General features: G+C 36.3%; 1 protein-coding gene across 1 annotated transcript in view; it reads right to left on the bottom strand.

Annotated features, from left to right (window-relative positions):
• The window catches only part of ATRNL1 (attractin like 1), a 765,538-nt gene that overhangs the window by 498,378 nt on the left and 241,281 nt on the right, over positions 1-25,879 (bottom strand). Inside the window, exon 20 of the mRNA XM_047760605.1 lies at positions 20,839-20,932. Coding sequence (XP_047616561.1) covers positions 20,839-20,932 — 94 coding nt within the window. The remainder of the gene's footprint in view (positions 1-20,838; positions 20,933-25,879) is intronic.

Genomic DNA, 25,879 nt, shown 5'->3' with positions numbered 1-25,879 from the left:
TGTTGAAAAATTTTTTTTTTTTTGTCTTTTTGCCTTTTCTTAAGCCGCTCCCATGGCATATGGAGGTTCCCAGGCTAGGGTCTAATCGGAGCTGTAGCCACCGGCCTATGCCACAGCCACAGCAATGCGAGATCTGAGCCACGTCTGCAACCTACACACCACAGCTCACCCACAACACCGGATCCTTAACCCACTGAGCAAGGCCAGGGATCGAACCTTCAACCTCATGGTTCCTAGTCGGATTCGTTAACCACCGCACCACGACAGGAACTCCCTTTGTTGAAATTATTTTAACATGCTGAGTGAAGTAAGTCAGAAAGACAAAGACAAATACCATACGATATCACTTATATCTGGAATCTAATATATGGCACCAACGAACCTTTCCACAGAAAAGAAAATCATGGACTTGGAGAATAGACTTGCGATTGACAAAGGGGAGGGGGAAGGGAGTGAGATGGATTGGGAGCTTGTGGTTAATAGACGCAAACTATTGCCTTCGGAATGGATTAGCAATGAGATCCTGCTGTGTAGCATTGGGAACTATGTCTGGTCACTTATCATGGAGCATGATAATGTGAGAAAAAAGAATATACACATGTATGTGTAACTGGGTCACCATGCTGCACAGTAGAAAAAAAAATAATGTATTGGGGAAATTTAAAAAAAAATTATTTTAACAATTCAAGAAAGTATATTCTCTCTATAAGAGAGTAGTGGAATTTTTCCAAAAGTGGAAAAATTCTAAAAGCATTTAATGTGTATACCATATAAATATTTAGTACACAAATATATTATTCAGTAAATAAAAGAGCAATTGAATGTATTTATACTAGTTATCCATTGCTAAGGAACAAATTATCACAGACTTAGTGACTTAACATATATTTATTATATCACAGATTTTGTGGATTAAGAATGTGAGTCATAGTTGGGTTCCCTCTTTCAGAGATTCAGTGGGATCCAATCAAGGTGTTGGCTGGAGCTAAGGTCCACTATATGGCTGCAATCAAGGTGTCACCTTGGGTTGGGTTCTCATCAGAGGCTTGAGTGGGTATGTATATGCTTCTAAGATCCATCAGGTTATTGGCAGAATTTATTTCCTTTCAGCTTTCGAACTGAGGGCCTTAGTTTCCTACTTCCTATTGGCTGAGGCTGCCCTTAGCTCCTAGAGGATGACTTTAGCTTCACTTACTTCTTCAAAGCCAGAAAGGGAGGAAGTCTTTAGACCAAGTCTTCTAGCAAGACACAGACAAAGAATATTCATGGAAGTGGCATAACATCCCTTTACCATATAATGTAACATAATCATAGAAGTGATAGCGCATCACCTTTCCTAAATTATCTGGATTAAAATCAAGTCACAAGTCCTGCCCACAGTCAAGGAAAGGGGATTATACCAGAAGGCAGAGATCATTGGTAGTCACCTTAGGATTTGTCCACCATAATATTTTTGACGTACATAAAATTTTTATTGTAACATATTTTACTACATTTATTTGAGACATGAATATGTACCAAATCTAATCCACATACTAAGTAATTTGAGAAGTAAAATTACTTGATCAAGTTCAAACTCAGGTTATAAGATGTAAAGAAATTATGAAGGGAAAAGTATAAATAATTACTCAACAAATTAATATTGTACTATATAAATTAGATTAATAATTCAGATGTGTAAGGTAAGTAATATTTTTTAAATTCAGAATCTTTTTCTTTAAAGATTAGATGCAAACATCAAAAACCTTCAGAAGGCTTCATGGATTAATTAAAAATATAACTTCAAAGTATTTCTGCATCTAAGCAAAGAGATAATCATCCTCTATTCCCACTAAGCAAACAGCCAGACCTTTTTATAAAACAGATGTGGGCTGAAATATTCACTAGGGACTTAGAAAGGGTAAATATTATCATCACATGTCACTTAAATAATGGTTAACATTTATACGAACAATCACATTACATTATAAACATGATGTTTTAAAAAACAAAATATAAAATAATTCTACACGTGTTAAAATACAGCCTTTCATTTTGTTCCTACTGATTTAAATGTTTAAATATACATACATTCATATCTTCTCATAAGATATAATTTTTTATTATTTTTATTATTTTCCCTTATACCTGGTTTACAATGTTCTGACAAGTTTCTACTGTACAGCATGGTGACCCAGTTACACATACATGTGTATATTCTTTCTTCTCATATTATCATGCTCCATCAAAAGTGACCAGAAATAGTTTCCAGTGCTGCACAGGATTTCATTGCTCATCCATTCCAAAGGCAATAGTCTGCATCCATTATCCCCAAGCACCCATCCATCCCACTCCCTCCCTCTCCCCCTTGTCAACTACAAGTCTATTCTCCAAGTCCATGATTTTCTTTTCTGTGGAAAGGTTCATTGGTGCCATATATTAGATTCCAGATATAAGTGATATCACATGGTATTTGCCTTTTATAGCAACATGAATGGAATTACAGACTCTCGAACTGAGTGAAGTAAGTCAACTATAATATTTTTTTATTCAGTAGCTGAAATAAAGGGGGATATCTAATTGTAATTTCAAATATCATGATTATATAAAATGTCTGAGAACCTGAGAAACTTGCATCTTTATGAAAAATTATGGAAGTTATACACACAATAAAACTCACTTGCTTTTATTTTGTTTTTTCCTCTGAAGAAATCCATAAAATCATATCATATAATATGAACAAAAATATGACATTAAGTACTACCATAGTATCAATATTGATATCATACTTCTAAGACTATACACACACACACACACATATACAGTAAATTCTGAAATAGTAGAGGAGATACAGCTTCTAAAATTTTATGGCTGTTTATGGATTGCAAAGTCCAACAGATCTAAGTAGTTGAAGACTAATAAGAATAGTAGGTTGATTTTGTTCTGAAACAGTGGAGGAGATAGTAGAGAAGATACAACTTATAAAATTCCAAGGCTGTTTATGGATTTCAGAGTCCAACAGAACTAAGTAGCTGAAGACTACAAAGAACCGTAGGTTGATTTTTTTATTGATACTGGATCCTTAACCCACTGTGCTACCAAGGGGACTCTGATTTTTGGATGCTTAAAAGTACTGGAGAGCAAAAGGGAAAAATTACCAGGCCAGGATGCAGAGAAGGACAAAATCCCAGGCAGTTGAAGCATTTCGGTCCCCAATTATGAATGGGAACAAGCAAAGGATGGTGAGCTAAATCCCAAAGTATAATCTCAGGATTGTATAAAAAGGCTTTCCAGAGTCAATAGGTTTACTTTGAATTAGCCTTTCCCTCAGAATGATTAAGATACTAATACCCTCGAGCACATTCCCTTAGCATTTAATCTGCAGTCTAAAATCATCTATAAATATATCTTATAAATATGGTATCAGTACAAAATAAAAAATAACCAGGTATGGAAATAGATAAGAAAACAACAAGAATTATCAGAAACAAAGGATGATGGAAGTGAGCCATGAGAATTTGGATATTTTCTAGGAAAAGCCATTGGCTTTTTTTTTTGGGGGGGGGGGGGGTCTTTTTGCCTTTTCTAGGGCCGCACCTGCAGCATATGGAGGTTCCCAGGCTAGGGGTCCAATTGGAGCTGTAGCTGCCAGCCTACGCCAGAGCCACAGCAACATGGGATCCCAGCCGCGTCTGCAACCTACACCACAGCTCACGGCAACGCCAGATCCTTAACCCACCAAGCAAGGCCAGGGATCAAATCCACAACCTCATGGTTCCTAGTCGGATTCATTAACCACTGCACCATGACAGGAACTCCACCATTGGCTTTTAAATAACTATTATAAGAGTTCTCTTGTGGTGTAGCAGGTTAAGAACCTGACGTTGTCACTGCAGTGGCTCAGATATTTGCTGTGAAGCAAGTTTGATCCCTGGCCTGGGAACTAAGGCATGCTGTGGGTGAGGCCAAATAAAATAAAATAACTACTATATTGGAGGAGATAACAGACAATATCAATAATTTGCCTAAATTTTGGAAACTCTAAAACGCAATTAGAAACTATAATAGATTAAGAATAAGAATTTAGTCTGAAAAACTTGAAGATGTAAAACAAACAAAATAAAAAACACAATAACCAAATTTAAGAACTACATGGATGACCTTGGTAATTTGATAGGGATTGCACTGAATCCGTGGATTGCCTTGGGTAGTATAGTCATTTTGATAATATTGACTCTTTCAATCCAAGAGCATGGTATGTCTTTCTGTTTGTGGTGTCTTTGGTTTCTTTCATCAGCATCTTATAGTTTTCAGAGTACAGGTCTTTTGTCTCTTTTGGTAGGTTTATTCCAAAGTATTTTACTCTTTTTGACAAAAAACAGGATTGCTTCCCTAATTTCTCTTACTGACCATTCATTGTTAGCATGTAGAAATGCAGTCGATTTCTGTGTATTGACTTTGTATCCTGTGACTTTGTCAAATTCATTAATGAACTCTAAAAGTTTTCTGGTATAGTCTTTAGGATTCTCTAGGTATAGTATCATGTCATCTGCAAACAGTGATAGTTTTACTTCTTCCTTTCCAATTTGGATTCCTTTTATTTCTTTAACTTCTCTGATTACTGTGGCTAGGACTTCTAAAACTATGTTGAATAGTAGTAGTGAGAGCAGACATCCTCGTCTTGTTCTTGATCTCAGCGGGAATTCTTTCAGCTTTTCACAATTGAGAATGATGTTAGCTCTGGATTTGTCACATACGGGCTCTAGGACATTTTCACAAAACTCGAACAAAATATTTTACAGTTTGTTTAGAAGCACAAAAGACTTAGAATAGCCAAGATATCCTGAGAAAGAAAAACAGAGCTGGAAGCATCAGGTTCACTGACTTCACACTATACTACAAAGCTACAGTCAACAAAACCATGTGGTACAGGCACAGAGACAGAAATATAGATCAGTGGAACAGGATAGAAAGCCCAGAATTAAACCCATGCACCTACAGTCAACTAATCTATGACAAAGGAGGCAAGAATATACAATGGAGAAAAGACAGCCCCTTCAATAAGTGGTGTGGGAAAACTGGACAGCCACATGCAAAAGAATGAAATCAGAACACTCCCTAACACCATACACAAAAATAAACTCCAAATGGATTAAAGATGTAGTTTTAAGACTAGATACTATAAAACTCTTAGAGGAAAACATAGGCCAAACGCTATCCAACATAAATGACAGCAACATTATCTTAGATCCACCTCTTACAGTGACGACAATAAAAACAAAAATAAACAAATGGGACTTAATTAAACTTAAAAGTTTCTGCACAGCAAAGGAAACCCTAAACAAAACAGAAAGACAACCCACAGAATGGGAGAAAATCTTTGCAAGTGAATGGGCTGACAAGGAATTAATCTCCAAAATTTATAAACACCTCCTGCACCTCGATACCAAAAAAACACACAACCCCATCCAAAAATGGGCAGAAGATCTGAACAGACAATTCTCCAAAGAAGACATACAGTTGGCCAAAAAACACATGAAAAGATGTTCAACATCACTCATTATTAGAGAAATGCAAATCAAAACCACTAGGAGGTGCCACCTTACACCGGCCAGAATGGCCATCATCAAAAAGACTACACACATACTACACACACAATATTGTAAAAATGGCCATACCACCCAAAGCAATCTACAGATTCAATGCAATCCCTATCAAATTACCCAGGACATTTTTCACAGAACTAGAACAAACAATCCAAACTTTTATATGGAACCACAAAAGACCCAGAGTCGCCAAAGCAATCCTGAGGAACAAAAACCAAGCAGGAGGCATAACTCTCCCAGACTTCAAGAAATACTACAAAGCCACAGTCATCAAAACAGTGTGGTACTGGTATCAAAACAGACAGACAGACCAATGGAACAGAATAGAGAACCTGGAAATAAACCCTGACACCTATGGTCAGTTAATCTTTGACAAGGGAGGCAAGAACATAAAATGGGAAAAAGAAAGTCTATTCAGCACGCATTGCTGGGAAACCTGGACAGCTGCATGCAAAGCAATGAAACTAGAACACACCCTCACACCATGCACAAAAGTAAACTCAAAATGGCTGAAAGACTTAAATATATGACAGGACACCATCAAACTCCTAGAAGAAAACATAGGCAAAACACTCTCTGACATCAACATCATGAATATTTTCTCAGGTCAGTCTCCCAAAGCAATAGAAATTAGAGCAAAAATAAACCCATGGGACCTCATCAAACTGAAAAGCTTTTGCACAGCAAAGGAAACCAAAAAGAAAACAAAAAGACAACTTACAGAATGGGAGAAAATAGTTTCAAATGATGCAACCGACAAGGGCTTAATCTCTAGAATATATAAACAACTTATACAACCCAACAGCAAAAAAAAACAATCAATCAATGGAAAAATGGGCAAAAGACCTGAATAGACATTTCTCCAAAGAAGATATACAGATGGCCAACAAACACATGAAAAAATGCTCAACATCGCTGGTTATAAGAGAAATGCAAATCAAAACTACCATGAGATATCACCTCACACCAGTCAGAATGGCCATCATGAATAAATCCACAAATAACAAGTGCTGGAGGGGCTGTGGAGAAAAGGGAACCCTCCTGCACTGTTGGTGGGAATGTCAACTGGTACAGCCACCATGGAGAACAGTTTGGAGACACCTTAGAAATCTATACATAGAACTACCACATCACCCAGCAATCCCACTCTTGGGCATCTATCCGGACAAAACTCTCCTTAAAAGAGACACGTGCACCCGCATGTTCATTGCAGCACTATTCACAATAGCCAAGACATGGAAACAACCCAAATGTCCATCCACAGATGATTGGATTCGGAAGAGGTGGTATATATACACAATGGAATACTACTCAGCCATAAAAAAGAATGACATAATGCCATTTGCAGCAACATGGATGGAACTAGAGAATCTCATACTGAGTGAAATGAGCCAGAAAGACAAAGACAAATACCATATGATATCACTCATAACTGGAATCTAATATCCAGCACAAATGAACATCTCCTCAGAAAAGAAAATCATGGACTTGGAGAAGAGACTTGTGGCTGCCTGATGGGAGGGGGAGGGAGTGGGAGGGATTGGGAGCTTGGGCTTATCAGACACAACTTAGAATAGATTTACAAGGAGATCCTGCTGAATGGCATTGAGAACTTTGTCTAGATACTCATGTTGCAACAGAAGAAAGGCTGGGGGAAAAATGTAATTGTAATGTATACATGTAAGGATAACCTGACCCCCTTGCTGTACAGTGGGAATAAAAAAAAAAAAAAAAAGTTCACTCGAAAAAAAAAAAAAAGACTACACACAATAAGTGCTGGAGAAGGTGTGGAGAAAAAGAAACCCTAGTACACTGTTGGTGGGAATGTCAATTGGTGCAACCACTGTCGAAAACAGGATGGAGAGCCCTCAGAAAACTAAAAAGAGAACCACCATTTGATCCAGCAGTCCCACTCCTGGGCATCTAGCCAGAGAAAACCACGACTTGAAAAGGCACGTGTACTCCAAGGTTCATTGCAGCACTATTTGCAATAGCCAGGACATGGAAACAACCTAAATGCCCATCGACAGAGGAGTGGATCAAGAAGATGTGGTACATAGACACAATGGAATATCATTCAGCCATTAAAAGGAACAAAATAATGGTATTTGCAGCAACATGGATGGACCTGGAAATTATCATGCTAAGTGACATCAGTCAGACAATGAGACACCAACATCAAATGCTATCACTGACATGTGGAATCTAAACAAAGGACACAATGAACTTCTTTGCAGAACAGATACTGACTCACAGACTTTGAAAAACTTATGGTTTCCAAATGAGACAGGTTTGGGGGTGGGGGGATGTTCTGGGGGTTTGGAATGGAAATATTATAAAATTTGGTTGTGATGATTGTTGTACACCTATAAATGTAATAAATTCATTGAGTAAAAAATAAATGGTAGAGAAAAAAAGAACTAAATGGATGAAATTAACATCAAATTAGACACAGTGAAAAAAGAGAAGTAAACTGAAAAAGAGATCAGGAGAGAGTGGAAAAAATACGAAAAAGACATAGAAATTAGTGTTACTGAATTCCAAAAGCAGAAGACAGAGAGAAGGGAAAAGTAACATTTGAAGAGTACTGGCTTCCAGACAATGAGGAAGAAGACATAGAAGAAGCAATGTCAGAAAACAAATTGATATTAGACAATTTGCCAGCGGGTTCTGATTATTCACGATTAAGTTTGACTTCTTTCATGACATGGACCCTTCCATGGTATGGCCGCTGAAACTATAGCAAATGGAAGGAGTGGTTCACAGTAGACCTGCAGTCTCTGGAAGGCTTTTTTACACCCTTAATCCTAAGATTACACTTTGGGATTTAGCTCACCAATCTTTGGTGGGCCTGGACTCCAATCCTGTTCCTGTGACATGCTGTTCCTAATCACAATCGGGGATGTTGGCTGGCACTGGTTCAGAAGCACTCATCTCCATCAAGTCATCTTCAGTTAATTTCTGTGGTGTGGTGTCTATCAGCTCTAAAACTTCCCCAAGATCCATATCTTGAAATCCTTCAAGCCCTACCTTCTTTGGCCATATCCACAATCTCTTTCTTGATTTCCTGTCTCTGTCATTCATAAATCCTTTGAAGTCACACTCATCATCTGGACGCAGTTTTCTCCAGCAGGAATTTATTGTTTCGGGCTCAATAGCTCTCACATCTTTTTCTATAACACCATGACATCCTCAAGGGTGAAGTCCTTCCAGACTTCCATGATGTTCTCCCAATCAGGGTTTCCTTCCATTGCACTGGCAATCCTTTCTTTAGAGTACTGTGTGTAAAGGTCCTTATGATGACCTGATCCACAGGCTGAATTAAAGACATTGTCTTTGAGGGCAAGTAGACCACTCTGATGCCTTTGGTATTGAATTCATGGACAGCTGGGAGGCCAGGGGGCACTGTCCAATATCAAAGGAACTTTAAAAGGCAGTCCCTTATTGGTCAAGGTATTTTCTGGCTTTACAAACAAAGCATCAAACCAATCAAGAAAAAGAAAAAAAAAAATGGTTCTCACTGTCCAGTCCTTCTTGGTGTGCAACTAAAAGGTAGGAAGCTGGTGTTTATCTTTTTCCTTCTAGGCTCCTGGATTAGCAGCTTTACAGATAAGGGCAGTCCTGATCATAATGGGACTTCATTTGCACAAAACAGAGTTTGCATATCCCTTCCTGCCTTAAATCCTGGTGCTTGCTTCTCTTCCTTACTAATAGAAGTCCTTTGTGGCAGTTTTCTCCAGAACAGAGCACTTTCATCTGTATTAAAAATATGTTCATGTAGATATCCCTTCTCATCAATGATCTTCTTAACGGCATCTGGGAACTCAAATGTTCCCTCTTGGTCAGCAGTGGCTACTATTCTATTATCTTAACATTTCTCTAAGTCAAACTTCTTCCTAAAATTATCAAATCATCCCTTGATGGCACTAAATTCTGCAACTTTAGACCCTTCACCCTGCTTTTGCTTTAAGCTGACATACAATGACTTCACTTTTTGTTGAATCAGATTAGAGTCTATAGGTATGCCTTTCTTACAGCAATCCTGCACCCCCATAAAAGCTGCATTTTCACTATGAGATAAAAAGGTATCATGCAATGAGTGCAAAATTTTAGCATCTTCCAGTATAGCTGCAGTAATGGTTTCACAAATTTCCTCTTCTTTTTTATAATGGTCCTTATGCTGGATTCATTTATCTTCATATGGCAGGCAACCACAGCCATTCGCAGGCAAATGCAGACTTCAATCTACAGTGCATATCAAGCAATTCAACTTTTTCCTGTAATGTCAAGACTTTACTTCTCAGGAACACTTCCAGTACCACTAGTGGCACATGATATGGGTCCCATGGTTTCATTCAAGGTTTATGGTGTTGCACTAAATGAGATGAAAAATACACAAGAACCTCAAAAGATCACTTTTACTGGGATGTGCAATTTACTGGAGAGAAAAACTGCTCATGCAGACATGATTAGCATCACACACATCTTAAGCGGATACTCACAACCCTTGAGACTTGTGCTCACAGCAACAGCAAAAGAAGTGACTACAGAATTATTACAGTAGTAAAGTATGTACAATAGTCAATATTATGCAGCTACAATTTAATACTGTATTTTACCTTTATGTACATTAATCTTGACAGCAAATGGCACCATGTAAGGTCTATAAGTGTGACCTTATAGATAAAACTGATGAATTTTAACTTTATAATAAATTTTATAATAAAATTTTAATGATAGCTTTTGCATATTTTATGGTAGTAAATGATAAACTAATATCTACAAATACTTTATTCATTCATGATATTTTTATTAATTTTTTCAATAAAACTAGACTATAGGGTTTGCCTGTAGTTTTTTCAAATTGTCAAAAATATCCAAAAAATCTTCCAATATATAATTGAAAAAAATCCATTTTTAAGCCAACCCATGCAGTTGAAACCCATATTGTTCAAGAGTCACTTGTAGTTAACTTCTAATCTCCTACCACTGTAGCTGTAAAAGATGTTCGATATGATTTCAAACTTCTTTTAATCCCCCCTAAATTTAGTGTTTTTGATGTCATATTTTATACCTTTTTGTTTTATGTATCTCTTAATTACCTATTATGGATACAGAGGATTATACTATGTTTTTCTTTTAACCTTCCCACTAGCTTTAAAAGTAGTCGATCTACTACTTTCATTGTATTTTGACTTCACCAGTAAGATTTTTCCTTTCGTAATTTTCACTTTCTAGTGGTGGCCTTTTCTATTCCACTTAGAGAAGTCCCTTTAATATTTTTTGCAAAGCTGATTTCATTATGCTCAATGCTTAGCTTTTGTTTGTCTGTAAAATTCTTTACGTCTCCTTTAAATCTGAATAAACTTGCCTGGTAAAGTGTTGGTTGTATGATTTTTCTTCTCATAAATTTGATTGTATCATGCCATTCCCAAGGGCCTGCAAAGTTTCTGCTGAAAAATCAGCTTACAATCTTATTTCAGTTCCCATGTACGTAACTAGTATGTAACTTTTCTCTTGCTGCTTATAAAATTCTCTCTTTTACTAAATTTTGCCATTTTAATTATAATGGTCTTGGTGTAGAGCTCTTTGGATTCATCTTGTCTGGGCCTGGATATTTGTTTCCTTCCCCAAGTTAGGTACATTTTCAGATATTATTTCTTCAATAAATTTTTCCCCCCCTTTTTTTTGTCTCTATTCTCCTTTTGGGACCCCTATGAAACAAATGTTAATATGCCTGATGCTGTCCCAGCAGTCTCTTAAACTATCCTCATTTTTAATTTTTTTTTTTTTAACGTTTTTCTCTTCAGTGTGGGTCATTTCTACTACTCTGTCTTCCAGTTGGCTATGTTCTCCTATCTCATCTAATCTATTGTGGATTCGTTCTGGCATCTCTTTGATTTCAGTCATTGTATTCTTCAACTGTTTGGGTCTTCTTTATATTTTCTAACTGTTCAAATTCTCACTGTGTTCATCCACTCTTCTCCCAAGTTCAGTGAACTTCCTTATGATCATTACCTTGAACTCTTAATTGGGTAGATTGTTTGTCTCCACTTCATTTAGCTCTATTTCAAAGGTTCTGTCTTGTTCCTTCATTTGGAACATATTCCCCACTCTTCACTTTGCTCAATTCTCTGTGTTTATGTCTACGTCTTAGGTATGTGGGTTATGTTTGCCCACCCTGGAGAAGTGGCCTTATGTAGGAGATGTCCTATGGAGCCCAAAAATATACTCCTCTCTGGTAATCAGAACTATATGGTCTAGGGTTGCTCCTATGTAAGTTGTGCATGCCCTTCTGTTGTGGGTATGCTGGTAGGCAAAGCTGGTTCCTGGCCTGGTAGACTGCGAGGCCATGTTTCATGTGGTCACTGAGGCCCACTAGAGTGGGGTTAGGTTTCCCATATGGTTGACTGCATGGCCTGGGGGAGGAAATACCAAATCACTAGATGTCAGGGCCAAGTTCCAATGCAGCTGTCAGCACTACCAAGGAGAAACATGGGACTGGTACCAGCCAGATACCTACATGGCTATCTGCATGGCCCTGGGGGGACTGGACTTATGTTAGCTTGCTGGTGGGTAGATAAGCCTCTGGTGCTAAGAGGCTAAAGGGAGGATTCCAAAATGACACTCACCAGGGCCAGTACTATCACAGTAGAACAAGTTCCCAAAAGTGGCTGCCACCAGAGTCTCCAACGTCAGGCAGAGAGCCAGGTGCCTCTTGCCTCCCTGTGAAAGTCTCCACGATCAGCAAGTGGGTCTGACCAAATCTCCTTTTAAACTACTACCTCCGTGCTCAGAGTCAGAGTGTGTGAGATTTTGTGCACTCTTTAAGAATGGAGTCTCTGTTTCCAACAGTCATCTGGCCCTCCTGAATGCTAAGCCCTGCTGCTTTTCAAAGCTAGGCATTCTGGGGACCTATTGTCTGGTGCAGAACCTTTGGGTGAGGAATCCAATGTGGGGCTCAGACCACCTGCTTCTTGGGTGGGACCTTAACAATTGCAATATTCTTCCAATCTGTGGGTCAGCAACCCAGTGATGTGGGTTCTGACTATACTGTGTCTCCACTCCTCCTACTCATCTCATTGTGGTTCCTTTCTTATGTCTTTAGTTGTGGAAAATGTTTTCTGCTGGTCTTCAGGTCACTGTCATGGATAGTTCTGTGAGTGGTTATAATTTTGGTATGTTTATAGGAGGAAATGAGTTCAAGGTCATCCTACATTGCCCTCTTGAGCACTCTATCTCTTGTACATGGTTTTTATTCTAATAATCTGTATGTATTGAGACCTATTCTGACATTCTAGAGTTAAAACCGCTTAGCTTTGTTATGTCTGATATCAATGTAATAATCAATCTGGAGATCAAGAACAATGCCAAGTCTCCTAAGAGACACACTTCAATGAGAATAGCTCTGATAAATGAGATGGAGAAGTCTGCAAAGTTTTTAAGAGATGAATGGGAATTCAAGAACACTTAGACTGTATACCCCACAGACAATTCACTAACCTAACCCTAGAAGTCACACAATGCATAAGTTATTTGAGGTTATTCAAATGAAAGTGCAATAATTAAGGACGTCATGCAGGGTGCCAAGTGCATAGTAATTACTTATGGAAGGGTATGCTAACTCCTGCAACAAGCAATCTTAAAACCTAGTTTTACCCAAGAGTAGTTTTACACAATAAAAGTTTCACTGCAGGTTAAGGCACAGTCCAGAGTAGTGGGATGGAACTGGGAAAGAGATCTTCTTCCATGCAGTTTTCCAGGACCTGGAATGTGCCTAAGCGCTACAGTCTCTTAGGTCCTCATCTTCATCTCCACTTACTTGCTGAATGGGAAAGAGAGGATGTATAGCACAAGAGATTTTCAGGAGCCAGGTCTGGAGTGGAGGACATTTCTTACACCTATTGGTCAGAAGTCAATTACATGACCTTCAACCTAACAGTAACAGAAACTGGGAAACAGCCTAATTGCGTTTAGTGAGTTTTCGTAATTGACCACAAAATCAAATTCAATCTAGTAGAGTTCTGAAGGATGATGTGTTGGCTTAGAAACACTAATGACAGAGGTACCACTTAAATTCGAAAGCACATTCCTAATAATCCAAGAGATTCAAACTCAGAAAGACACTCAAAAAGAACTCAAGTATTTACTTAACATGGGAAGTTTTTTAGCTCAAATTGGCCTTCCTACCAGGAGAGGTACCGATTTTCCCCATTTCTAATATAGAAGACCTTAAAAAAAAAAAAAAAAAGACAGAAGTAATGGGAAAAACAAAAGTCCTAAAATACACTAACTAATCTACATTTGTTTTATAAATCCCCTAATATGTGCCAGAAACTAATCTAGAAAGCAAGGCACAGATTTGATCTTCCAAAATTGGAATCAGGCTCTGCCTCCCACAAAAAAGACAATAAATAACAAAATAGCTTAAAGTGGGTAATAATCTTAGATATCGCTGGTCTAAAGGTAAATGAGGGATGAAAAATCGCTCAGGAAGAAGGTCCTCCTGTGGCAATATTTCTCTAAGTGCATCAAGAACTAGTAAATCACAGTTGCTTGAAATGCTTGTAGTAGAGCAAAAATTTGATCTCCATCATAGAGTTTGAGTCTTTAAACCATCATTTTCCAGGATATTCTTCTTGACCATAATTTTGAAAAACAGTGACTTAATCCTAACATAGATAGCTATGCGTAAATTATGATCACTAAAGAGTAGAGGTATAAGGAAAAGTAGATTCAATTATGAATAAAATTATTGAACTTTAAAGATCCTGCTTATTAGTAGTGCCATATATCACAGGTAATTATAATTCCAAGTGCCTTTGAGAAATTTTATCCTCAATTTACTATAGATAAAAAATGAAACATGATTCTGTATCAACCCACCAATTTTGATTACTCTATCAACATAGTATTTAACAATACTATCAAAATATAATTTTCTCCAGGAGCCGATAAATTGTTCTTATGTGCAATAAATAAAACAGCCCAAGGTTTTTTGGCCAGGAAAACCCTAGACCAGTGGTTCTCAACAGGGATATACATATGGGTAATATTACTTATCTCCGTAATTATGGCGCTCTAATGGAACGTACGAAAATGGATAAAAGGGAGGCTGAGGATGATAGGCCTCCTGAATGCAAAAGGCAATCCCACAAAACAGAAGCTGATCAAATCCGACACACCTTTTAGATAACACAGACCAAGTTATCATTTATCATTATTTGCACACAGAATGTAACTCCATTTACCCATAGACACAAAGTAGTTTTGCGTGTTTATAACACAGTTAATTTTCTAGGAATGCAATTACCACATAAGTGGAAAAGAGACCATAATTTCGTTCAGAATTTAACAAAGACGTGTTTATCATTTCAGAAAACCTCATCAACAATAGCTATGCTGTTCACAGTATATAGAACACACATACTTTTTTTTTTTTTTTTTTGGCCACACCATTGGCACATGGAAGTTCCCTGACCAGGGGTCAAACCTGTGCCACAAGGCCAGATCCTTAACCGGATATGCCACAAGTGAATTCCTGTAACACACATCTTTGAGTATGCCATGGATCTAAAGAATATTTGAGACTCCTTTCAAGAGACTAAGAACCAGAGTTTAGTAGTGTCAACTTGTGAGGAGCACTGGATATCATTAATAAAGTTAACTAAAATGCTATTTTACTTCTACTCTATATATATATTTTTTAAATCTGTAGCCCTAAGAAAGTGTGGCCCTGTGATGTAAAACCTGTGTGGTAAAATTATATATTAAAATTATTTATTTGGGAGTGGCCAGTAATCTAGTTGGCTGCCAATTTAGCCCATCCCTCAGAACTCACTTGGGCATTGCCACGCATCCCTGCCAGCAAACACCCCCTGCGGGCCATCTGGCCTTGCTGACTATCAAGGTAATTATATCTACACTTAAGAGCTAAATGCTACCACCTGGCTGCCACCATTCTGGAATCCTGACACACACATTGACACCAGGGAGCCCAGCTGACTGGAATCATTTTTTTACTGACTACCATGACCCTCAGAGAATAGCCAGCACTGAGTTTTACGGATTCCAGGCTTGCTGTACCACCATGCTCCTTACTGACTTAGTGAAGGAAATGCTCTGGAAGACCGCCAAGAAACTATGGTCAGTTAATGAGCAGTCTGCTATTATGTGATACATGCATGCTAATATATACAGCTTCCTGGGGCTCCGACTCCAGTGCTCAAAACTTCCCAAGACAGTTCCAGCATCTTGCACCTCATTTACTGGAGGCCATCATCATGTCCACAGTTTGAAAAGCCATCATCAATACTGGGTATACTCACTGAGACAGGAAGTCCTGATTCAAAGGAGAGTGATGCACATCAATAAATTCTCCCTTCTCCAGCCTTATATTCTATGTCCCCAGGTCAAGCACCTTCACTGTGCCCTCTTGATTCCTGCCTCTGCATACCTGCCAGGCCCTGCAATTTTTTTTGGCGAACAAGCTATCTCTTCCTACAGCACTGACTGCGTCCTCCCGCTCATGCTGCAGTAAGACGTGAAACTTCTTACTGATCTGGACATAATAAGTAGAGGCATCAGACATTCTGGAGGAGAACATCTCTTTATGGAGCATAACTCTCAGGTGAAATTGCGGTATTATCATCAGAGAAAAGAAAGTTACTCTAGCAAAGGACAGAGGTCGTCTTCTTCCAGCCAGGAATGTTCAAAGGAATCTAGGACTCAGGGTTCTAAGGTCACACTTACAAAGTGTCCCCATTGTAGGCCTCCAATTTTCACTCTTTGTCCTCAGGCAGTGGCTCTGGCATGAGAGAAATGTTAGGGCTGAACTTCAGATTCATTTGCAGTCCGCTAATCTTATGATTAAATCATGGGCATAATTTTCAAGACATTCTGCTCTGTGGCTATAGCAGACGAGGGTCTTTAGATACTGTCATGAAGGTGTCTGGTGTTCACCGTATGCCCTGACTTGATGGAAGGCTCCTTCTTTAAGCCTTTATGGCAAGTAACAAAGGCCAGCCAAATTTGTAATCATAATTGCCATCGCCCCATGACTTTCAAGTGGCTAAGGTTGATACACAAACTAGCACTTCTTCGACCTATACTTTATCTCATCAAGCAGTTAACATTCTCAACAATTCCTCTAGCACACCAGGGTAATCACTACCCCAACTCATCATTAGCTTCATAGTGCTTATTGCCGTTTGATAAGTCATCCAATTATAAAATTCCATGTTGAGGATCAACAGAACTGCTTCCAGTAGCAACCCTCTTAGTCGGAATTACCTCGATAACAGATGCTGAAATAAGGACCTGGATGTAGGTACTTGCCAAGAGCAGTTATCTCAGGAAATGTTGGTAATAACGTGGGAAATGGGGGACACACGCTCAGTCCTCACTGGCTGAGGCTCACCCATACTTGGCATCAACTGCCTTACACTTGCTGGTTGCACCTGGGCGGGAATGAGTAGCTTTGGAATGAAAAGAGAAACAAAGATTCTCATTCTTTATGTGGAATATTGAGAAGAACAGGAAACTGTCCACTAAAGCCTTGGTGAAACCATGAAAGGCATGGGAGTTGGCAAGATGCATCATAAGTGTCTGCTACATACAACATTTTATCAAACTGCTTTTACCTATTTTCATCTGATTCCTCCTTTATTTCCCACAGAGGAATACCAGTTTCTATCAGATGGGTTGTTAGAAGGCTAAAGGAAAAAAATTTAAATACTATCAACAACCTTTACACATACATTGAAAATGACATACAGACAGACATTACAGAATGTAAATATGGGTCACCTTCATAACGTAAAATTGAGAAATTTTACAAAAATAGTATGTGTTTTCTTTAAAGTCTACATGTCGTTCCTCAAAAGGAAACAATTTTTCTGGAGAACACCATCTCAGTCATTACATTACACTTCATTCATTTATATTATGATTTATATTTCCACTAAGTTCTTTTTTTTTTTTTGTCTTTTTCTATGGCCGTACTCGCGGCATATGGAGGTTCCCAGGCTAGGGGTCGAATCGGAGCTGTAGCCACCAGCCTACGCCAGAGCCACAGCAACACGGGATCAGAGCCGCATCTGCAACCTACACCACAGCTCACAGCAACACCGGATCCTTAACCCACTGAGCAAGGCCAGGGATCAAACCCGCAACCTCATGGTTCCTAGTCAGATTTGCTAACCACTGAACCATGACGGGAACTCCTAAATTCTTATTTAATCTACCAATTTCAAGTTCCAACTGTGCTTTAGACCTTGTCCAAAACAAGAAATTTATTTTGGCAAGATTAATAATCTGGTATCCCTTTAAATGAATATTTTGACCCCATATTGAAGCCTCAACAACTATGTCTTCTATGCCACTCCCCCAGATTACAGCACAGGGGAAAAAAAATGCACCACTAAAATTTTCTTCATTTTTTTCCATGAGCAATTTGTGGGCTTCATGGGAAAAAATTCTAAAAAGGGTATGGACCAACCAATTCTTCAGCCCCAGGACCTTCATGAAATTGAAGGTGAACACTTCAGTATCAATTTACCAGCCACCTCAGCTGGACTCTTAAGCTTCCAGTTGGTTTTACTCTCGATAAGCCAGTATTCCTGTCTCATCTCTCCCTGAAAGCTCTTGTTTCTCTTTGGATGGCTGGCCATTTGGTTACCCTGTAATCTCAGTCTTCCAATGCTTTCCAAAACACTGATAAATTGGTGGTTTGCTCGGCTTTTATTTCTTTCATTGTAAAAATGGGAACAATGCTTTCTCCAGCTCCCTACATCCCTGAGCAAAAACTGGAAATGCCATGATCATGTTCACTTTTACTTCTTTGTTTTACTGACACAGTTTCCACTTCTGTTTACTATATTGTATATCCATAAAATTTTAACTTCACCTTCAAGTTTTACCTCAAATATCCTCTGCTCCAACTTTCCTTATCCCTCCATAATAACTTAATCAATCCATTTTCAATACTCTTTCAATACATTATTCATTCTATTCCTTTAAATATATGTATTGAACACTTACACTGTTGTTCTGATGTTATGGTCCCCCAAGAACTTCACTTATTAAAGGATATAGACAAGTACACAGATAATGCAAGGGAAAAAATAGTTCATAGGAAGTGAACCAATTTCAGTTTGGGGAGGTTATGAAAAATATACAAGAAGATGTGATGTCTGACTATGTACTTAAAGCCAAACATAAATCACCCTGGCAAGAGATAAGGGTTCATGCACAGGCATCTCAAATCATTATTGTAAGAAAATAATATACTATGGCTAGTTTCTCCACTGCTAGCCTGAAAGATACTTTAACCAAAAACCATGTTATTCATTTTTACTTATACTACCAAGCACTTATTTAATAATTGTTTGCTGATTTGAATGACTAGTTTTGCTCCCTAACAAGAGCATTTTTTCCAGTATAAGCACACTCAGGAAATTATTGTTTGAAGAATGATAACCCTATTGTCATCACTGCCCCATACTCAAAAGCAAAATAAATAAAACAAAAGTAATGAATGTAATTTTTTCTGTAAAAACTATCTACAAAATATTATCTACAAATGAGAATTCCAATTTTTCCTTTGCTTATAAAAATTTCCCCTACTTATAATAACTAGAGCAAAATGTACTTTCACCACTCAGAACTATATAATTTATTTTTCTAATATTCATACATATGCCAAACCCTTTAACTCTGAATATCAAAGCTTATAAGCCTATGAGTTCAAAAATAGGGTCTCTCTCAGCTGAAAAGAAAATTATGATACTAAAATACTATATCACACAAAAGATACTTATGGTTATATCATTTATGCAAAAATAAAGAACAAATTTAAATTGTCTTGTCAGTATTTATAACGATGATGGAATCTCACAACAAAAATAAAATACTTGTTGTTTATGACCAGGACCTAATATATAATACACTGGAGGCAGAGGGAAGCAAGGAATAGGGCAAAATGAAAATGAAAGGCTTTCATTAAAAATATATTAAGAATTTTAATATGACGACAGCAGAATATTCAACTAGGAGTGATGACCTTCTAAGCATGAGGACCTGAAAATACACATGTGGCATGTCCACAAAGTTGTCCCTGCTATGACAACAAGTATTTACTGTTGCAAAATACTGGAGGCATCTGATTTAAAGCATAGGACTCTGATTTAGTCTCACTGGTACTGAGACAAAAATAGCCTTCATTAATAGAAATTTCTCTAAGATCTTATGCTTTGACCTCGTTTTTAAGTTTAGAGACTATAAAGAAATAATAAGTGATTCTGCTCACTTTCTCTTGAAAATCTATGACACCTCGGTGTCTAGTCAAAGACGTGATCATCTAACCTACAATGCTGAGGATAATTCTACAGTAAATTTATTTATTGTTTATTTTCCTCTAAATAAAAATAAAAGGATCATTTTCCACAGCTAACAGACTTATTTGGATACAAATGTTTATATACAGTTTTGGAGAATCCTTTATTAATTTAAAAAATAATTATATAATTATTATAGTTGGAATTTAGGACTTATGTCAAATACAGCATATCATATTTAATATAAACACTAGTGTTTGCATTATACAATTCAAAATTATAAAAATGGTTTTAATATAGTAAATATACAATGAAGAAAAAAATGTTTAAATAACATGAAACACCTGCTTTTTAAAGTTACTTTTTTGGAAGGGGGGCAAGAGTAAGTCTTCAGAGTAACAACTAAATTGCAGAAGGACAAAAATCACTCATAAAACTATTGAGAGCAGAGTAACAACAAAAATGGGTTCATGACTAAGAAATAACAGAGAAAAAGAAAATGAATATAAGAAACCACTCCAAAGGCCCCAAAGACTACAATATCAGAATTAACAATAAAAGATTCAAAAGAAAGAAATGCATAGAAACACTGAATTTCAGTTATTTAACAAGCCGTAGAGGAAAATTATAAAGATAACAATGCAGATCTGATATATAAGGTATTTTTCCAGGGGGAAAAAAGCTTTCTTTTTATCAGAGAGATACAAAAGATTCTATGGGCTCTGTTTTGACACCTCTATAAAATTACACTTTTAAAGGCTTAAATTTTTATGAAAATTGATAAAATGCAAATCAACATAGCTTATAATAATATTGGTTGCTTAACTAACACTAAACTTAAAAAGGAAAACCTATAACAATTAGTTCTACAGCACAAATGCAATCCACAAAAGTTCTGAAAAGTGATTTTTACTTACAATTGGCATTGATCGCCTTTTATTCCTTTAGTTGTGCAGAAACATTTTCCTGTGTGCATATGACAAATATTTGCATGGCCACTGCACGTACAAGCTGTAAGTCAAAACCAAAATGATACTGAATATTCTCCATCACAAACATGGGCATCACATTTCAGGGAAGATTTTTATTATTATCTTATTTTTATACCATTGATTATTCTCTTACCATTCAAAAAGCTGGGTTATAATACATGTTATCTTTAATTAAGGGGAAGCAAATCACTTACTTAAAAATCTTGTGAAACTTTTTAAAATCTTCGGGATATCCTAAAGTCTAGTGTGCATTCAAGTACATATCTCTACATCTCTTTGGACTTTTTTCCACATTTACTTCAGTACATCTACTTAACGAAATGAGTTTCAAAGGACACAAGATCTTTGGCATTAAACAGCTTAACTTCAAAATGCACATAGCTATCATCACTAGCTATGTGACTTTGGGCAATTTGTGTAACTTTTCTATTGTCGTAGATTGCTTCATCTTCAGAAGGAGAAAGAAGCTCTTAGGATGTATGTGATAATTAAATGAGATAATGTGTTTTAAATAGCTAGTACATATCCTGCTTTTATTAAATACAGTTATTACTTCTATTACTATTACTACTGGCAACAATAACAACATACAGTTGTACATATGATGTAAATAAGCATGTCTGTGTATTTGCCCCGAAATCATCCTTTTAAACCTCTGAGAACACTCTCAGTTTTAGCATTCCAGAATTCAAACTGAAACATTCCATCATATTATAGTTACAGTTAATTTGGTTCATATAAACTCATTTCATTTTCTTCCTTTGCATTCCTTTGTTAAAGATCAGCATTCCAATTATTAGACTACAAACCTCACACTTTCTTGTGTGCAACATCCAGTCAGCTGGTAGGTCCTAGTTTTGACAGGCACAATCTTTCTTGCACCTGGCCTCTCCTTTTCATTGTATTAGCCATCACGCAAACCTTTCACTCACCTTCTCTTAACGACACCAATGCAATCACATAACTGATCTTACTGCCTTCAGCATGGCTACAACCAATTCTCCAATCCTGAGTCATATTCTAAAGAGATAAGGCTGCCTGTATCACCCACCCTTCAAAAACCTATAATGAGAACTACTATGTTCTTGCACAGCACCAGCTAGTTAAACCATTCTGTTGATAAAAATGAAATCTTATGTCTTTTTCTGGATATTCGTACACATTTAAAAATAAACTAATGAGTTATTGTTTTTCATCAAAATATAAAATATTCTGGAACACTAAGCTTATTTATGATTATTTGCTTTGAAAAAATACATAATTAATATAAAGTGAATCATATACCCCTACATACACACAGAAAATAAGTTCTGGTATTAGTGAGATTTTTAAGACTTGGACATTTTTTGTTAGAAGAAATTTCTACATTAAAATGTAAATTTTTTCATAAAGAATATTTAAATAAATCAGCATAATTTTCCTTTTTAGTGTGTAGAATTAACTATGGAAACCCAATATGTGAGAATTACAGAAATGAATGATAAGTTGCAGATGCAAGGGAAAAAGGAAATTATCATGAGCAATAAAGGGACTCAGATATATTACTAATATGTAACTTCATGAATAGTAAATGAATATACTATGGTATCTTTTAATATTGACTTGCAGTTTCACATTAATATTCTCTTGTATTCAGAACTTCACTAAAAAAATTATACACATTAATATTTTAAAACTTGGGTAAACATTTATCCTTTATAGCAGAACTAGATAATAGTTACGCTTGCAGAGTTTCTTTAAAGAATTATCATTGTATAGTAGCTTTAATAATTTCGGAGACAGAAAAAATTGTGTTAAAATACGTTTTAATGTAAACTCATTCTGAGAGAAGTCCCTTGCGGTGTTATATTTCAGGCTAAAATGGCAGAAATATATTTTAAATTCAATTGGTTAAAATTTATACCTCATGACAGTGTTGAAATTATTCTGTTGTTGTCAGCATTTGAGGTTATCTTTTTATGCTGAATAAGCACCTATAAAATCATCATACATACTGTAGCCTTTTGTTTGGCAAATTTTACACGATGATAATTTTATACTCTATACATACACTAGAGGAACATTATATAGTCACATGATACTTCTGTTTCCCTATAATATAAAGTTGCAATATCAACTTATAACCATGACTAAACAATAAGGATAGAAAAAAGAAGCTAAAAGAGTTATTCATGTAAGTTGGAGATAAAGAATATACTTTAGAAAGATGAATTCAAAAAGCAGTCATTGGCAGTACTTGTTTCAAAGCCTGTTTATGTACCTAGGTTCTTTAATTGCTATGTCATTGCTATTTGTAACATGTATAAAACAACGTCTAGGAGTTTGGACATAATGTCCACTTCATTTCCTTTGTATACTTCTAGTATAATTATTCTTGATATACTTGATATTTAGTAGATGTACTATTTTTCATATACAGTAAGAATGTGGCGTAGACAAATGTTCAAATAGCCATTCAACTTAAAATTATATTTTTCCAACTTATATTTTTATTTAAGGCTCTAAGCCCAAATCTTTATCATGTGTGGCTTATGAAAAGGGAAAAGAGAACATTGTTGTTTCTCTTTAATATAAATAAACATGTAATCCTGATAAAAACAATACAAATCTGATTTTTCTTACTGACGACTCAAAAATTACAACTATTGCAATGTATTGACCTGATGTTGAGAGTATGATTTTTTTTTACCACAAAGATAGTCTCACAATTTAAAATGTCATTTGACTTAGATTACTTTGTTTACTTAGGATATTAGGCACCTGTATTGGCCTAAATAAAGAGTAAAATGAGAAATTAAAAAATGATTCTTTCTCTAATAAATAAAGTACATTAAAACCCATTTATTAACCCATGTTCCAGTATTTGTTGAATGCTATTGGGTGAAAGGCACTACTCTAGAACTACTCTGAAAATATGACAGTGGGGAGTTCCTGTTGTGGCTCAGTGGTAACGAACCTGACTAGGATCTATGAGGACATGGGTTCAATCTGTGGCCTTGCTCAGTGGGGTAAGAATCCAGCATTGCTGTGAGCTGTGGTGTAGGTAGCAGATGTGGCTTGGATCCTGTGCTGCTGTGGCTGTGAAGTAGGCTGACAGCTACAGCTCCAACTCAACCTCTAGGCTGGGAACTTCCAGGTGTGACCCTAAAAAAGACCAAAAAAAAAAAGAAAGAAAGAAAGAAAAGAAAATGTGACAGTAAACAAGAATCTAAACATTAAGGACAGGAACCATCAAGTAAATGGCACTGTTCCAAGGATTTAAGTTACAGGTTGCAAAGTCATAAAGTGCCAGAAGGGCTATAAGATTTATATTTCACATTCCAAAGCTGTCTAACGAACAGAAAAACGAGAAAAAAATCTTAACTATCTGTTCTAAGGGTCAGTAAACTATATAACAGAGAAGCCAAGTCCTCATTTCCTAGTTTTGAATGGCTCATAAACTAGGAGTGATGATGACATTTGTAAAGTAATGTTAGGAAGGAAGAGGAGCAGAAGCTGGAGGAAAAGGAGGAGGAAGAGGGGGAGGCAGCAGTAAAGCAGCAACCAGAATTGGCACACAAAAAACAAAATATTTACTTTCTGACCCTTCAGAAAAAAAAAATGGTGCCAATCCCAGATCTATAATCACAAAGCCTGGAGTCAAATAATTTGTCAGCTTTACATTCTTCTGATTGAATGTTAAAAACTAAAACCTCATTTGAAACAAAGAAGGTGGGTCATTATTTGATAGGAGAGTGTTAAGCATGAACATTGAAAACTTTTGACCAAAACAAATTTCAACCTAACACTTCTGGAATTGTATTGTTAATCTCTTATACTTAGCTTTCATAAAAGAATAACTTTAGTCATATTTCATTTTCTTACTCCAGCAAGATAAATTTCTTGAAAACCCATAATGACAACCATGAAAGTTCTTAAACCATTTACATTTGACCACTTTATTGCTTTAATGTGAACTCTGCATTCATCTAAAAAAGTAGGGCAAAATATTAATACCCTGTGCTGTACATGACACAAGAATTATTGGAATCTATTCACAAAACAAATGTTAATACCAAATGAAATGCCAGGTGTTTTTTTCCCACATTTCCCACTTGCCTCAAGCTCAAATTCTTAAATTACAAATCATTGAATTTTTATTGTATCTCTTTTAAAATGTGCATTGTTTTCAGTGAGACTGTTCTTAAGGACTGCCTTAAATAGTTATTAATCAATGAATCAAATAATCTGTAAAAAGTTGTTGAGTATTCATTATGTTAAAAATATAAGACATGAAGTAGGTTAATAACAAGAACAGTAATTTGCATCTATATGACTGTACTATTTCCAAAGTACTGTCACATACATCACTTATTCAATCTTTACATCACATGCAAAATATTCATTTAATAGAGGAACAGATTCAAAGAAATAAAATAATTGTCCACATTTAGACATCCAGTAAGTAATAATTATATTATGGGATTCATTCAAGTTCTTGATAGAAAATATACGTTTGTGTGTGGATATATTTCTGCACATATAGATAACATTTAACATTCTTGACCATTCTTGACCATTCTAACATGCTTGTTAATTTCAAATATAAAATGTACTTTTTTAATTTTTTAAATACTGGAACTAACCTGAAATACCCTGTTAAGTAAATACAAAGTTAAATATAAGTACTAAAATTACAAGGTTGATTCATTTTTAACAAATTAATTAATATATCATACTAACAAATCTAAAAGACAAATATATGGTTATCTCCAGAGCTGCTAAAGACTTCAACAAGTCAATGCCCATTCCTGACAAAATATTCAATAAAATAGTAATTAAAGTATACTCTCTTAGCATAATTACATCTATAAACACATACACCCCCTCACACACACACACACAAATAGACAATATCTCCCTTAATAAGAAAACTCTAGCGGCATTTCTTCCATTAAGATCAGGAACAAGGCAAGATTTCCCAATA

Source organism: Phacochoerus africanus, chromosome 15 (genome assembly GCF_016906955.1).
Source record: "Phacochoerus africanus isolate WHEZ1 chromosome 15, ROS_Pafr_v1, whole genome shotgun sequence".
Classification (NCBI taxonomy): Eukaryota; Metazoa; Chordata; class Mammalia; order Artiodactyla; family Suidae; genus Phacochoerus; species Phacochoerus africanus.
This window is presented reverse-complemented; position numbering and strand designations above follow the sequence as displayed.